This window comes from Aptenodytes forsteri, unplaced genomic scaffold (genome assembly GCF_000699145.1).
Source record: "Aptenodytes forsteri isolate BGI_AS27 unplaced genomic scaffold, ASM69914v1 Scaffold172, whole genome shotgun sequence".
Classification (NCBI taxonomy): domain Eukaryota; kingdom Metazoa; phylum Chordata; class Aves; order Sphenisciformes; family Spheniscidae; genus Aptenodytes; species Aptenodytes forsteri.
This window is the reverse complement of record NW_008795018.1, coordinates 11,971,708-11,987,414: the sequence shown is the minus strand read 5'-3', so window position 1 is coordinate 11,987,414 and position 15,707 is coordinate 11,971,708. Positions and strand designations below refer to the sequence as shown.

The window sequence follows — 15,707 nt, the reverse complement described above, 5'->3', positions numbered from 1 at the left end:
TCAGGTTTGTTTTTTTTCTTTTTTTTTTTTTTCACAAAAATCCAGATAGGCTTGTACAGTTTTGATTTTACTGTAGATAACAAGTAAATAGTTGCTGGCTTTGCTGTACAAAGCCCGGCATGTGACATAATAGAAGATGTTGCCATTAGATTGAATTAGAATCACAAGACTGTAAAAAAGGTTGAAAAGGAGATTTAATTGTGGAGTGCTAGTGGTCTTAATTATACAAATATTTGTAATTTGGATAAGAGGTATAAGGTGCTAATCTTCTATCGCTTTATGTTTAGGATCCCATATACGGAGAAATAAACTTTAACTCACAGTCTGCTCTCCCACATGCCCATACTTGTTTTTGTAAAACTGTTTGGAAAGGTGTTTGAGGTTTGTAGTGAAAGTTTTGGTAGATGTAATGGATTATATCCTCATTAGGAATCCTACCATTTTTCTTCGTGATTATTCAATTTATCTCTGTCTTTACGTCATCCTCCACGCGTAGCCACAGCTCCAGAGGATGAGAGCAGTCCACACCACCTTCTGCTTCCCCACCCTTATCCTGTGCCCACAGGAGTTCTATCGTTCATCCCCCAACCTGCTGCACCCCCTGCCCCACCTTCTCCTTCGCTCCTCGCACATGCTGCCCCACTAGTGTCTCTGCTTGGCGCTGCCTTTTCCCTGCCGGTCTGGAGAGTGCTGACTGTTGTCTTGACTTTTTTTGTTTGTTTATTTTCTTTAAACAATATTTGCAATTAATTGCTAATAGTATTGTTGTGATTGATTTTTTTTAAGTACTGCAGCAGAATCATTATTATTAGTAGCAAGCACTGTGCTAGGTTATGTCATCAGTATTTCTTATATTCCTTATTGCTCTCATAATTTATCAATTTGCCCAGCCTAAGGAGATTTTCCTTGTTGTCAAGATTTTCTTAAAAGAGTCTGTGCGTAAACTAAGATTTCCACTCAGAACTGCATTAGGAATGGACTGGATGTATCATCAGCTTCAATATTGATGTTAGAAAGGAAAAAAATCAAGTAATAGGGATTGCTCGATATCAGTGATAGTAAAAGCACACACACTATTATTCCACAGCTCAATAGCAATGTACTTTTTACATTCTTTTGCTCCTTGGGTATTAAAAAAAAAAAAAGCTATTGCAGAAAAGAATTAATTGTACTGTACTTTGCAATGGTCTGAGGAGGTAATGAGGACTTTAAACAAGGAAAGCTTGGATGGATGACTTGGCATGCTTAGAGCATTTGACTTCATAATTTAGTAGACTGTATTTTTTCTCACAATCTGTATTGAGACATATAGTGCCCTGGCATGGTCTTAGACAACACCATGTTATTGCAGGCGTTGATTTTCAAATAGTGCATAACAGATGTCCTTTTCTTTTGAGGTCACTTGAAAGACGTGTAGATGTGGCACTTAGAGACATGGTTTAGTGGGACTTGGCAGTGTTAGGTTTACAGTTGGACTTGATGATCTTAAAGGTCTTTTCCAACCTAAATGATTCTATGATTCTATGAATCCTCGTTACACTTTTTCAAGGTTCCCATCAAAATTTTTGATGTTCCCATCAAAATTTCCGCTAGGCTTTCTCAGCTATCTACATGTCCTGTGATTTTGCTGGTCATGTTCTTTTGCCTGAGGGTCCCTGGCTGGAAATGCACCCTGCGTGAATTCGTCCAGCTTGTGAATTATAGCGCAGTGTTAATGTGTGTTAATGTGTTAACGTTAATGGCTGCATCATTCCTCTCTAGAGATGACTGACTTCTGATGGTAGGTAAAACAATCGCATTTGCTGGTAAAGTTATCTGAGACCCTATATACATATTGTAAATTAGTATTTTATTAATTGGAAAGTTGTATTTTTACCAGTTTCATTAACCATGATATAAACCCTAAAATGACAGGTTGAGAGCCAGTGGACTGGCACTAGAACACAGACTAAATTAATCAACATATGTAAAGCATAATTAAAAACAAATTTATAAAAAAATTTTTAAGATGTAGTTTCTCATCATTGTGAGCTTCAGAGACTGCAGGTCTTTAAGCAATAAAAAGGGACCCTTCAATGTGATTTAATTTATTTTAGCTCCTTTTTGTAAAGAAAATCCTCAAGTGCACTGGTGTAACCATAAAAACATTTTTAAGCAAAGGGCCTATGATTGTCCAGGCCCCTCCATAAAAAGGTATCTGCAAACTTCACATACCAAAATGACAGTTGAATCCCCAAGATTTAGCCAAGACCATACCAGTTAGTCATGCTTTGCTTTCCTGGTTTGTCTTATCAGTAACTAGCCACTCCTGGTTAAGATTAGCATTTACACCTGTTTTGTCAGATGGGCAATTCAGCTTTGTGTTTTAAGGTTTTGCTCATATGGCAGCACTGTCAAATTCCTATCAGCATTGTTTTTAATCCTATTGTTTGAACCTCATGCAGAAATTGCACAGTTAATGTACAGCAGGTGGGAGGTGGAGCTGTGAGAAACTTTCCTGTCTCACCAACGAAACTGAACTGTTTAGGATTTTGTAACACAACCAAAAGTTGTGTACAAAGGTACATGAACTGAATGTCCCTTAATTTACACAGCTCCTATAGTACTGTCTACTTCTCTGCAGGATTGATAAAATCACTCTGGAATACTGAAAGCAGTTTTTGATCCCTGGAGACTGAAAGGATGTCCAAAGCTGGAGAAAGTAAAAAGGAGGGGACAAAGGGAAAAGACATATTACAAAATAAGCAACTGCAAACATTTAATTCACATGTCTCAAAAAAAGATCTTCTTGGGGTTATGTGAATAGTAAACATGTTTATACAAGATACGGGAAGAGATTTCTATTGCATAGAGAAAAGTGAGGCAGGGACTATGAATCTAAAATTAAAGATGGAAAAATACTTCTTGGACATTTAAAAGGGTGAGAGCAAGTATTGTCTTCTGCTTAGTTTATAATGTGTCCCTTTCCGTGAGTGGCTAGTAATAGATTTGGTGAAAGGGATTTGGCAAAAGAATAAACTACTTGGTGCTTATGATTAGAGGTTTAAGAAATTAAAGACACAGTGGGAATAGCAGGGAGGAATATTGTATTGATAGTGAGCATTGCCAAAATCTCATAAGGTTTCTCCCAACCCTAACATATTTTACTTTGTGAATATAATCATCTTAAAGCATTAATTCTGCCTTCCGTGCTCTTCTTATTAATTTAGGTAGCTATTGTGAGAGCTCTGTGAACGTCTGCTGAATTCCTGAAAATGTGATTCACTCCATGGAGGCACTGTGCTAATATTACATGCCCAGTGTTGGTGAAGTTTTGGCATAGAACATCTGCTGTGCTTTCTGAAGCGTGACACCCACAGATCATCTGTTTCAGCAGACCCAGATTATCACTAGTACAGTTTTTAATAAGAACCCTGTTACTGGGAAGCATCTGTAAGGTTGCTTCCTTTCTAGCTGGAAACTTGAAAAAAGTTGCTACCTCATCTGATGTGTGGAGGAATGTCATGCTACTCTCATGTGGCGTCAGGATCACTAGTTGTTGGGCTATATTCTTGTAAACGTTCAATGTATTTGCCTGTGTTTTCTGCTTAGAGTTCTGGCAAATGAATACTACAATGCAGAAGTTTGTTGTAAAGCCAAGACACAAAAGAAGTAAAAGGCAGGTATGTGCCAATATGCTTGTTCACAAGTAATATGCCATCAAGTTTGTTTTGTGTCTGCTGAATTAATTTGTCTAGATGGAGTCCTGCTGCTGCTGCTGGTTTGGCATGAGGTCTCTATATCAATACAGCTATTACGAAAAGAGGTATCTAATGTTGACAAAACATTGTTGGATTCTCTTGGACATTGCCTACCTGAAGAGTTATAAAATTGTTAAACACTGCTAAATTGCAAATGAAAAAGTAGCTAAAATATTTTCTCTCATTTTGAGTATAGAGTTTTATCAGAAACTCCCAATTAATGAAACATTTACAAATATTTTTTATGTTGCAATGGTGACAAGTAGCTACTTTATCTCACTTAACTTTGATTTAATATAAATTTTCTAAACTGAGAGTTCATTCCCTGTTTATTAAAGTGGGGGAGCCACTAAGTGCAGATCTGTTTGTCTGTACCCTGAAAAGATAGCAGCGATTCTTTGCATTTTAGGAATGGAGCTCAAATAATGGTACAGGTCAAAACAGAGCCAGGTCAGGGGGGCTGAACAGTGCAGGCAAAAATGAAATACCGAGAGCAGTGGGAGAGGAAGATGACTTTAACACCTCTACCTAATGCAAGCCTCTCAGAGGCAAAAGAGAAGTGAGAAAGGCATTGGAGAAATTCCAGAAGTCGTTCTTGAGGGTCTTACTTTATATCAGGTGGTTTGCTACCTTTCTATAAACTAGCCATTACTCTGCATTTTTAAATCATAATGATGTAATAACTCTCCTGGAAAACCCAGGAAAACAAGGACACCATGAAGAAGCACAGTCGTAAATGTTTCTAAATGCAAAGTAAGCCTAACACAGAAGCGAGTACTGCGTTCACTGTGTGAATTGAGCAGTGTGCGAATAAATAATAGAATTGTTGCAGAGATCTTTCATAAAGAATGCAGGAGAGATCCCTTTCTCTGTGGAAAAAAAAGTTTATAGCTGACACGAGCCATTTTTAGAGATACAGGCCCCACTGAGGATTCTCTTTCTTTCAAAAAAACTAAACTTGGGATTAGATGGGTTGAAAGACTTGATTTCATTGTTTAAGGTCATATAAATGTCCTGGTGGAGGTGAAAGAATTTTTTAGAATGATGCAACTAAGCACCAGATGTTTCATCAATATCTGAGACCAGAATTAAGACAATAGAAAAAACATATGCATGAGAAGTTTGGTTTCTGAAGCCATTTCTAGTTACCAGTTACACTCTCTCTGTACTCTGTTAGACTCTCTTACAGTTGTACTCTCTCCATAGGTTCGTCAGATTCCACGTAAAGTTGAAGAGGAAACAAAATACATTGAGTTAATGATTGTAAATGATCATCTAATGGTAAGACTGACACACTTCAACATCTTACAATTATTAACATCAAATTGTCTTAACTGGTCCATAAAGGGTAACAATAAAGAACAATATATGGCCAGAATAAATTCAGTATGCCCTTAAAAGAAGAGATTATGGTCTCGTTAACCATTGATGAAGTTGCTTCTGGATTTTGGCAAGGTAATTTCACCAAGAATGCAACCAGGCCTGAGTATCAGAAAGAAGGGTCATAAATTAAAACTTTGTGTCATAAAGTAACTAATGTCAGTGTGACTTAAGCTGATGATTTTCTTTCTGGCTTTCTTGAGCACTTATCTTAGTTATAGCCACTCAGCGATCAATAATGCAGTTACTGCAATTGTGCAGCAGCTGTTGACAATGGGGAGATTTTTCTGATATGTCAAAATCAATATAGAGAAAATTACTTTATTAAGCCTGTATACTTTCTCTGGCAGAACATAAATAGGGTCTTTAAGGTAGTGGAAAGAGACATAATAAAGATTAGTGTATTGAAGAAAAAACAGGCTCATTCAAGTGGGAAAAGGCACAGATTTATGTCAGTGAAGATGATTATGAATTAATGAAAGGAATATCAAAGGAAATGGTGAATTCTCCATCACTTGCAGTCTTCCAATCTAGACAGTGTATTTCTGGAAGATGTGGTGGTGTCAAACACAAACAATAGGATTCGATCTTGAAGTAACTGGATAAAGTTCAGAGGCTGGTAGTGCCCCTCCGACTGGTGACGTTAGTTGATTTTATGGTCCTTTATGGCTTTAAAATCAAAATGTGTCTATACATTTTATGTACCCTTTTTGTAATATGCAGCTTCTTTCAAGTATTACCCAAATTGGCAAAAATAGACATCAGAGTGTAAAGGAACGTGTAAATCAGCGTACTCCTCCATCAGCTGAGTTTGGTGAGCATAGCAATAAATTCTTGGATTAAAATGGACAATGCTGGATGCAGAATTCCCTAAATTGGTGTCATTGTGTTTGATCCTGAAGACCTGAAGCCACAACTTTCCCCTTGGGACCTTATCTGGGCCAATTCCCCCCAAGGACAATGTTTCCTAATTTTGGTTAATTATAGCTAGCGTGAGAGTCAGTCTACTTAGGAGTTTATTCTTTGAAGCAAATGCCAGTGAATGTCTGTGGTCAAAGAAGCCGAATAATTTCCTCCCAGGAGAAGGGAGTGTCGTATGCTCTGGGCTCCTCCCTGTCCCCACGGCCTGGGCTAGCATGCGTGTGTATTTGGATTACTCTGTATGCGTGCAGTAGATGCGGCACTCCAGATGCACTCCAGCGTGGAGCTGACACCCCACAGAGTTGGAGCCGTTTTCACCATTCACCCTCACCAGGCGCTCCCAGAGGGAGCAATGAACCTCGTGCTTCTTCCTCTGGTCTGCGGAGCCAGCTGTGTCCCTCCAGCCCCCTTGGGCCGCTCACCGCTGCAAGGGGTGCGGTGCCCTCCTGTCTGCCCCCTCGACTGCTCGTCCAGCCATTGCGTCCATTCAGGGAATAAAGCTTTTAAAACCCAAACATTGAAATAGGCTTATAAATTAGTATACTGAAAACATTTCCATAGGATGCTTAGAGAAACTGGAGGCCTAAAGTTTGAGGTTTTAGTTGCAAATAGAGACTTGAGTAGTATACTTATTTCCCTTCGTTCCTGTGCCTCATTTTCCATTTATTTTGTAGCTTTTTCATTTCATCCTTTCTACCATTTTTAGCTTCACTGTCCTGTCCTTCTGGTTTTTTTACTAAGTGTAACTAACTTCCTCATTTTTGGTGGTTTTTCCTCCATTCCTGCTTGAAAGCATGCCTTTCCCACCCCCTAGCTGCTGGGCACTTCTTCTTGCCCACGACAAGATCCTGACTTCAAGAAAATATGGACAACTTTCACTCCAAAATCAAGCGTCATGGGGCACAAGATGGTTAAACTTTTCTGAAAATCTTGGCCCTTTTGTCCTAAATTCTTCTAAGATACTTGTGACTTTCATACCCATGGTGCTCATTTATAAGTGTGTTTTTCTGCAAATAGGAGTACCTGGACAGCTATCTTCAGTGTCATCTTTATAGCACTGTATTACAGGTTTCAGTAAAGGTGCCATTGCAGTCTGATTGCTAAAGTGATTTGAACCAGTTACTGTGGCGTTATGGAGTGTGAAATTGTACGTGAAGAAATCCAGAAGACAGCTTAAGAGAGAGAACTGAAAAAAAATAGGAAGTCTGATAGATTAAAACACAGATGCAGGCACTCGGGGTAACACCTCTAAAGGAGTCTCAACTATGGAAGTTGCGTTGCTAATTTCTGTATCGGCATTTGGAATTAACTTTAAAATTGCCAATAATGAAGATAATGGAGAGAGTAACAATATGTTCCTGTTCCTATAGCATTTTTCAGTAAAGATCTTAGAGTACTTCCAAACAGGAATTAGTAGATCCTCACAACAGCTGTTGTAAAGTATATCAGTAATGTGCCTTTCTGAGCAATTTTCTACTATTGCTTATTAACATTACATTCAGAACAGGAGACCAAACCTTGCACAGGGGTTTTACTGTTGATGTAGTTGCTTTTTGCTTCATGCTTTTTTGGAAATGGAGCTTATTTTTCTGAAGTCTGTGTACGTAACTTGTCTGTGTTTGTTTCGCAGTGTAAAAAGCACCGCTTGTCAGTCGGCCATACAAACAGCTATGCTAAATCGGTTGTAAACATGGCAGATTTAGTAAGTATCACTCAACTAAATGTTCTTTTATGTGTGAGATGAGTTACACGGTTCTCCTGCCGATAGATGCAGGAGTTGTCAATTCATGGTATACCTAATAATAACATATGTGAAGATCACAAATTTTCATCTAGAACCACAGTCAACTGTCTATAAAGCCTTTGTCTAACATAAAGCATTACAGGTTTTTTGTGGCTTCAAACATTTAAGTATCCTGCTGGATCAGTCCCTTGAGTCTGAGTTTTAAAGAGCACCTTAGATATGACAGTTTTTAACACAGGATCCCTATGTTGACAACCTGAAACTCAAAGGACAATCTGAAATTAGAATGCACTAAAATTTTTCCAGAAAAAGTGCATTTGAGTAAATGAGTTAGAATAGGGACATACAGGTGGATTATGTGGATTATATCTGTGACACTAAATTGGATGAGCTGCTGGCTCTTGCAGCTCACGCCAGAAAAGTATTATTAGCAAAAGAAAAATGCGGTTCCCACTCTTGAAAGTATTTGGTGTGGAGTATTAACCCCCAGCATTGAAAGGATGGCCCTTTTTTCGTGATTCAGCTAGCATGAGGTTAAATACCCCTGTAGGAGTGCATAACAGTGAAAATGGTAGTTTTATAGATCGCTATTTGGTATAAGAGAGCCCTCGTGTATCACTGGGGTGAGCTGAACGTTATGAAAGACCCATTAATTCCAAATCTTTGAACTATTTCGAATGGTTCTGTAGTAATTTTTCAAAAATCCCATCTCCCTTCTATGCACCTCTGCCTGTGTAGGACCTGCGAGGGATCTTTTTGCAGGCTGAGAGAGTTGATTGAAGAATTAGGCCTAAAATTTAGCTTTTACTTTGTTTTCATGTTTGTTTATTGGTTTTAAGGAAGATAAAATCACCTGGGAGAACCTAAAGTGTGCTAGAACAAGCTAAATATTTACTTATGTAAAAATGCAAGTTATTACAAAAAAGGGATAAAACTCACTTTTATTCTATTTGACATAATATATTTGTTCATTCTGTTAATGTACTAGATATATAAAGAACAACTTAACACCAGGATAGTATTGGTTGCCATGGAAACCTGGGCTACTGATAACAAGTTCACCATATCTGAAAACCCCTTGGTGACCCTACGTGAGTTTATGAAATATAGGAGGGATTTTATCAGAGAGAAAAGTGACGCTGTTCACCTTTTTTCGTACGTAACCTCGTGTGATGTTTTATTACTGGGTTTTTTCCTTTCCTTGGGGGTTGCTTATCACAAGTGGCTGATGCGTCTCCTTTCTGTTGTGTGTGTAATCCACAATAATTCAGAAAATAATATTTCTGATGGGGAGGTGGGAAAAAGTTAATGCACAAACTGCCTGCCAGTGCAACTAGAGGTTTGACTCTCATTTTAGTTTTAACGTACTAAGCCCGAGCTGCATGCGCATGCATCCTTGGTTATTTTGTGCAATTACCTACTCTGCAAGCGCAGCTGCCTGGAAGGTGATGCACGGTTCCACCTCGGAGGTTGGCTTCTTTGGCAATAGAGCATGGACGACAGCCCTGTTATATTATTTAAAAGCAGAACATTGGTTTCGAAACCAATGAGGTTTCCTGCTTAAAAAGCACTATGGCCTGCTTTACTTTGTTGAATGACCTGCATGCTGCAGGATTACTGAAGTGTTTCAGATCCTCAAAACAGTTTGTTCTCCAGAGAGACGTGCTATAAGAATAAGCTGGGAGGAATGTTATTTTCTCTAAATCTATTAATTGTTTTGGAAATAAGATTGATATAATGAAATATATCTACAAAAATAGAGGAGAGGTTCATGGCTGAGATTTTTGATCCACACGAGACAGGCCAGGTGAATTGCTCTGTTGGAGTCCTTATCCCTCTCTGCTGACTGTTGTAGGAGCCTATATGAATAAACTTAACCTAAACACCGCACTTTCACATGACTCTGGTAGGGTGCCAGGATACCCAGCCCCAGTATCCACCCTCCCAGAATTTTTGCATGTGCTTAATTACTGTCATCGACTTCTGCCATGAAAAGAGCTAGCAAGATCTGCAAGTGGTGCTTGCAGATTTTGGTTTCTCTGTGTCTCAGTTCTTCATCTGTAAAATGGGAATCAGGTTTTCTCACATCCTTTGTGTATCTTCTCTGGTGATATTGTAAGATCTTTGGGGGAAGTCTTGTTCTTATGAATGCTTGTGGATTGGCTAGGACAAAGAGGGCCCTATTTGCCCTGTGACTGGGACTCTGGATACCACTGTAATGCTAATTGCAGTGCTGTCCGTAACACCACCACTCATGTTTGAGGTACTGCATTCATAGACTGTTTAGAAATAACAGTTTCTGAAATTGTGTCTGTGAGTGAGACACGGCTAAGTTGGGAGGTGAGGCTGGCTGGTATGATGGTACGTGGGTTACAAATCAACTTCTGCCTTCAGCACAGTTAGCCCATTGTGTTGTTTCTTGATGTTTTTCTGTTTTCCTTTGAAAAAAAAAATTACCGCAGCTCGGATGGATCAGTACTCTGAAGTAGAGCAGAGTATATTTTGTCTCCAGTAACTGGCCGTCATTCAGGCTGACATGGTCAGCACCAAAGAGATGATTAGATTTAGGCTCAGAGTGTATCTGTCCCTTGGATGGGATCAACTGCAGTTCCAGGAAGTTTTCACCTACCTCTGCATCAGGGACCCACTAACGCGTCTCCCTTTGAGTTTTGCTATATCAGCATTGCCCAGCTAGACATGTGTCTTTTTCCTAGTCACCCATGCGTTGGCAGCGTGGTGGCCTCTCCTGTGCTCTGTCTGTAGCACATGCTAGCGGAAGTCACTTGCTGCAGTAGTATGTCAGCGAACAAAAGGCTGGTGAGATTCAGGCGGTTTGGCAAAACAGTCCCCTTATGCTTTCTTATATTAGGTAGTCTGAGAAGGAGGAGGGAAGATGGTATAACTTTTCTGGAGGTAATTTGTCATGTGAGGTTTGTGAGTGGTTATCCGTTTTTCCCATTTTGTTTTTGCATAGTTTGCGGCATAGTGGTGGCAGCCAGCATTTGCAAATGCCAGTTTCTCATTTGAAAATTAGAAGGGTAAATACTGGGATGGATAGGTGCAAAACTCATGGGCTGAGCAGGGTAAACTTTCTTTTCTTTTCCTTTTTGTCAAAGGGGGAGTCGATTTCAGAGCAGTCGGAGTGGTGTAGCCCATACTGGTGGAATCTGCTCCTTGCTTAAAGGCGGAGGTGTGAATGAGGTAGGTGGGGATACTGGTATGAGCAAAAAGTGGTGGAAATTTATCTGCACAGAATTTATCAGCGCAGACGTGTTCCTCAAAATATCTTGCTGCTGCTTTGCTGATGCAGAGTTTTAGTGCAGCTCTGTAGAAGGGATGTCTCAATGAAGAGTGATGAGTGAATAAAGTCAGATATGGATTCGGCTACACTTTTCAGCAGATTCTGCAATATCCTGTCATTCACACTTGCAGCCAGAATGGCAAGAAGGAAACAGACTTTCTCTTACTTAACTTGTCCATAAGCCAGCCAGTTTTCCTCACTTCTCCATTATCTAGCTGCTCTGAAGTAAGAACTCTTAACGCTGTGAATCTGATTTTGCCTTTTATTGCCTTGAAATGAGAAAAGCTTCATTTGTATCCGAGATACCTGTATGTAACTGATTACTCTTCCTACCTTGCTTGTTTCTTTCAGTTTGGAAAGCCAGACTTAATGGCAGTTACTCTGGCACAGACCTTGGCCCAAAATATTGGCATTTTCTCAGACAGAAGAAAACTTCTGAGTGGTAAGTTTGTTTGCTTTTTCAGTCTGTCTCAAGAGAAAATCTTAAAAGGTGGAGGATCTTATCAGTGTCCCTCTGATATGTATTTTTTCCCCATGTTGCTCACAATGTTGGAATATTTGTATTTTTCGTGTAATAACATGAAGAGAGACTGACATGTCATTAATTTTCCTCTATTTAAATGCTGTGATATCCCCCTGCCCATAACTGCTGGCAGCACTGGTGTCACCATTTCATTAAAAATAAATCATAAAGGTGTCTGCCAATTCCATTCATTTCAGGGAGATCGATGTCACACCCATGGACTGAATGGCTGCCATCTTATGGCGCAAAGGCAGAAACATGCATTAGACCTGGGGATGATGAGGAACCACCTCAGTCCTGTTACACAGGATGGCTTTGACAACATAGCTTTTTCCCTGTTTGCCTTGATTGAACTCCCTTGTAGATTACCCAAATCTCCCGTATTTGCAACGCTACTGCTACCATTTCTCTGCTGTAACCTTGGTATTCAACTTCTTAGCAACCCCTATTTATCTGCAATGCCTTAATTCAGATCTCCGTCCCTCGCCCTCCCCAACAAGCACCTCACCCTCCCTGCTTCCATGTTACACGAAGTCCCAGGACATGGAGGACAATGGGTGATTAAAATAATAATACAATTTTGAAACTATTTAGATGATGAATTGGAGTGCTTAGTTACTGGATCATGCGTACTTATGTGACTTACATATAAAAATAATAAATTACTATATTGAGTAATAGAACTCTGCTTAGGTGAATTTTGTTTTCAGGCATTGTAAAGACAGTATATAATGCAGAGATACATCTGCATGTAAAGGTTTTTGCAGTTTATGTAATTTTATTTTCAAAAATAATCAGAAATGTAGGATGGATGCTCTATACTACCAACATGTTCAGTATTAATTTTGCAGCTGCATATTATTAACCTGATATAGGGGCAGGGTAAAAGTGAAGATGATAGTAGTGGTGATTCCCTTTATTATGGCTGAGCAGAGGGGCAGGACACGGTTTTGGTGGGCAAGGAGGAGAATGCAACTGTTGGGCAGAGCCTCGTTTCCTTTTTAATTGTAGTTTTAAAATGGAAGCAATAAACTGATGTTCATGTATTACAGTAAGGCAAATTGCAGAAAGAGAAAGGTGAAAGTATATGTGCAAAGCATATGTACAGAAATAGACACAAGACACAGCTTTGAAAGCGGAGGGCTGAGAACAGAGCGAAGCAATCCCAGGCAGGCTGGCAGGGCAGAAGAGAGGGCTGCCCTCTGCCTGCCGGGGAGTCGCGTGGGAAAGGGAGGGAGAGCGGAGGAAGAAGCTGCTAGATCCTGCTGTACTGGCTTGTGTTTACAGACCATTTTATGCATTTTTGTGTGCATTATTGTTTGGGGTTTTTTTCAAGCGAAGATTTCCCCAGTCACATTAGTAAGTAGTAGAAGAGAACTAAAAAATTAGAAGAAGGGTTAAAATGATTTATTTTTTTACTCTGAAAATTTGGGAATCAAATATCACGACACGGGAGAAGGCAGGAGAGCTGACTCATGATTTGCAAGTGATGGAGGCTGACACTGCAGTTTCCCCTAACTTCACTTTAAGAGAAGGAAAGAAAACCAGGACGTATTTTCAAAGCTCAGGATTGCATAGAGTCATGTATAGTTTTTGAAAGAAGGTTTGTCAGCATGCATTGATACACTTAAACTAAGGTGTGCAATAAACCAGCAAATTATTTTTTTCAATTTGTATTTAAATATGAAATGGAATTGACTACAGTGTGGTTTTTGTGATAAGAAATGTATTATTTTGGACTCACAAGACTCAAGATGTAAATTTTTTTTTTTTGTTGTTGTCAGGTGAGTGTAAGTGTGAGGACACGTGGTCCGGATGCATAATGGGAGACACGGGGTAAGGCATTTCACTAGAGGAAAGTCATGTCCTTCGTACAATGACATAAAGGAAAGGTGTGAAAATGTTTGCCTTTTGTGGTTCAGCAGAATATTTTCTGTGAATCATTTTTCAGAAAGTAAGGTATTAGCTGTACAACATATGTAGAAAAGACACTTTCAAAGAAATGTGTGAATAAGTGAGTTAACGAGAGGATATGTGAGGATTTTTAGTGACTGCTGGTTTAACTCACAAAGCAGAGGGCTCAACAGCCAAGCCAGGTCATTGCAGAGAAGCAGAAGCGTGCTCAGCTTCTTTTCTCCTGCGAGTTTGCTTTTAAGGTGTGGGAACAATGACACATGCTAATTCTTGAAATACTATTGTCAAATTGCTTAAGTATGTCTCATTTTCAGTGTTTCTGTTGGAATCTTTCATCTGTATCTATTATTTTTTTATCCTCCAGTTTGTGTGATAATGTTAGAAAAACTGCTCCCATTGGAGGTTGAATACGCTTATGCCCACATATAATGCCACCGGAGAGACTTTATCTGAAGACTAGTGAATCAGCAAATTTTTGCTGCTAGATGAAATTTGATGCTAACGTGTGTATTCAGACCTTAATTCTTCATATTACAGGCCTGTTTTTTGTCATGTATATGAATTAAACTATAGTCTAGTTTTAGATATAGACAGTGCTTTTTAATTTCAAACTGACCTGCAAATTTTCACAATAGCTTTGTGGTCAGAACAATTTTGAACAAAGAAGCATATTTCATTGAAAGCTCTTTGGAAGTGTGAATGTGTGCCTTTTTCACCTTGTCTACCTAAAAATCATACTAGGTATGTGATTCCTTATCTAATGGTCTTTAAATTCTTTATCTGAAATCCAAACCTTTCAAATAATTAGGTACACAAAAAAAGCTTGTATTTACATAGCTTATTGATGAAGGATGGTGAATCCCACATTCTCTGTAGTCTTTAGACCTAAATCATAAACACTAGAGGTGGAAAAGATCAATTATGGTTTGCAAGCCATCACTCCTGGCAATGCAGGATTATTTTGTATAGCACTTCTGCTAATATTTTTTTATCCAGTGATGAGCTGATACGGGAAAGCCCTTGAGACTCCAAAATCTGCATGAAGCATAAGTACTTTCACGACTAAGGACCTAAATATAAAGATCACTTAAGTTACTTTGGGAAAAATTCTTTCCCAGTGGAAAGGATCCATGCAAAGATTCTCTGCATCATAATTGTTTTTAGGTGGTGCACTGTGCCTTAGGTTGGCACTCTGTGCTCGAATGAAATGGTTGGACTCGATGATCTTAGAGGTCTTTTCCAACCTCAATGATTCTATGATTCTATGATTCTTTGAAATGTATTCAGTGGGGCACATGAGGGAGGGAAGCCGAAATGTTAGCTGATGTTTGTTAGAAGCATGTTTTAAAATGGCATGACTCTATTATATAAAAATTCTGTGGGCCAGGAGAGCAATTTCATCTAAGAGGGAAATGAACAATTGAGGGAATATTCATTCCATCTTCATCTAAGAGGGAAATTCATTCTTCATCTAAGAGGGAAATGAACAAATGAGCAATTTTTGTCTTCTGCGGTAAGTACGGGAAGAAATAAACGTATTTCTGAGATCAGGCCTGTTAGTGGAACAGGTCATGTTTGTGAAAATTACACACTGTGTGGTAAGATTTGTGGTATTTGGCATGAAATAACTTAGTGAAATGTTTTAGACCTCTCACTTTCCATTGCTGAAAGTTCTTTGTCATTTACTAAAATGACTTACAAATTAGATAGAGTTACAAGCAGAGAGTCACTCTGATTCTGAACAGTGTAATGTTGTACTTTTTCTAAAGTATAACATTATATTTCTCCTCCTATTTTGAAAAAAGAAAATACATTGTAAAAAGCACTATAGAAAGTAATCCTGCTACCTTTTTTCTGTGCAGGTATTATCTTCCAAGCAAGTTCTCCAAATGTGATATTGAAGAGTATCATGAATTTTTAAACAATGGAGGTGGAGCCTGCCTTTTTAATAAACCAACCAAAGTAAGCATTACCTTATTATTGAGTATTGTTTCTATTCTATTTCTAATTTAGATGAAACCAAGAAGAATGAAAATGATAATGTTAGGAAAAAACCCACCTGTAATTTTGATATTTCTGGTTTTCTCTAAGTTCTGAATTTTCTGGTGACATAGGGCTCACAAGCCCTGGTCCTCATGGGGGACTTCAACCACCCCAACATGTGTTGGAGGGACAACACGGCAG

At 38.9% G+C, this 15,707-nt stretch overlaps 1 protein-coding gene across 1 annotated transcript in view; it reads left to right on the top strand.

Moving 5' to 3' along the window:
• The window catches only part of ADAM22 (ADAM metallopeptidase domain 22), a 123,184-nt gene that overhangs the window by 69,731 nt on the left and 37,746 nt on the right, over positions 1-15,707 (top strand). Inside the window, exons 8-15 of the mRNA XM_019471096.1 lie at positions 3,592-3,662; positions 4,947-5,021; positions 7,672-7,743; positions 8,774-8,940; positions 10,902-10,986; positions 11,438-11,528; positions 13,394-13,445; positions 15,386-15,485. Coding sequence (XP_019326641.1) covers positions 3,592-3,662; positions 4,947-5,021; positions 7,672-7,743; positions 8,774-8,940; positions 10,902-10,986; positions 11,438-11,528; positions 13,394-13,445; positions 15,386-15,485 — 713 coding nt within the window. The remainder of the gene's footprint in view (positions 1-3,591; positions 3,663-4,946; positions 5,022-7,671; positions 7,744-8,773; positions 8,941-10,901; positions 10,987-11,437; positions 11,529-13,393; positions 13,446-15,385; positions 15,486-15,707) is intronic.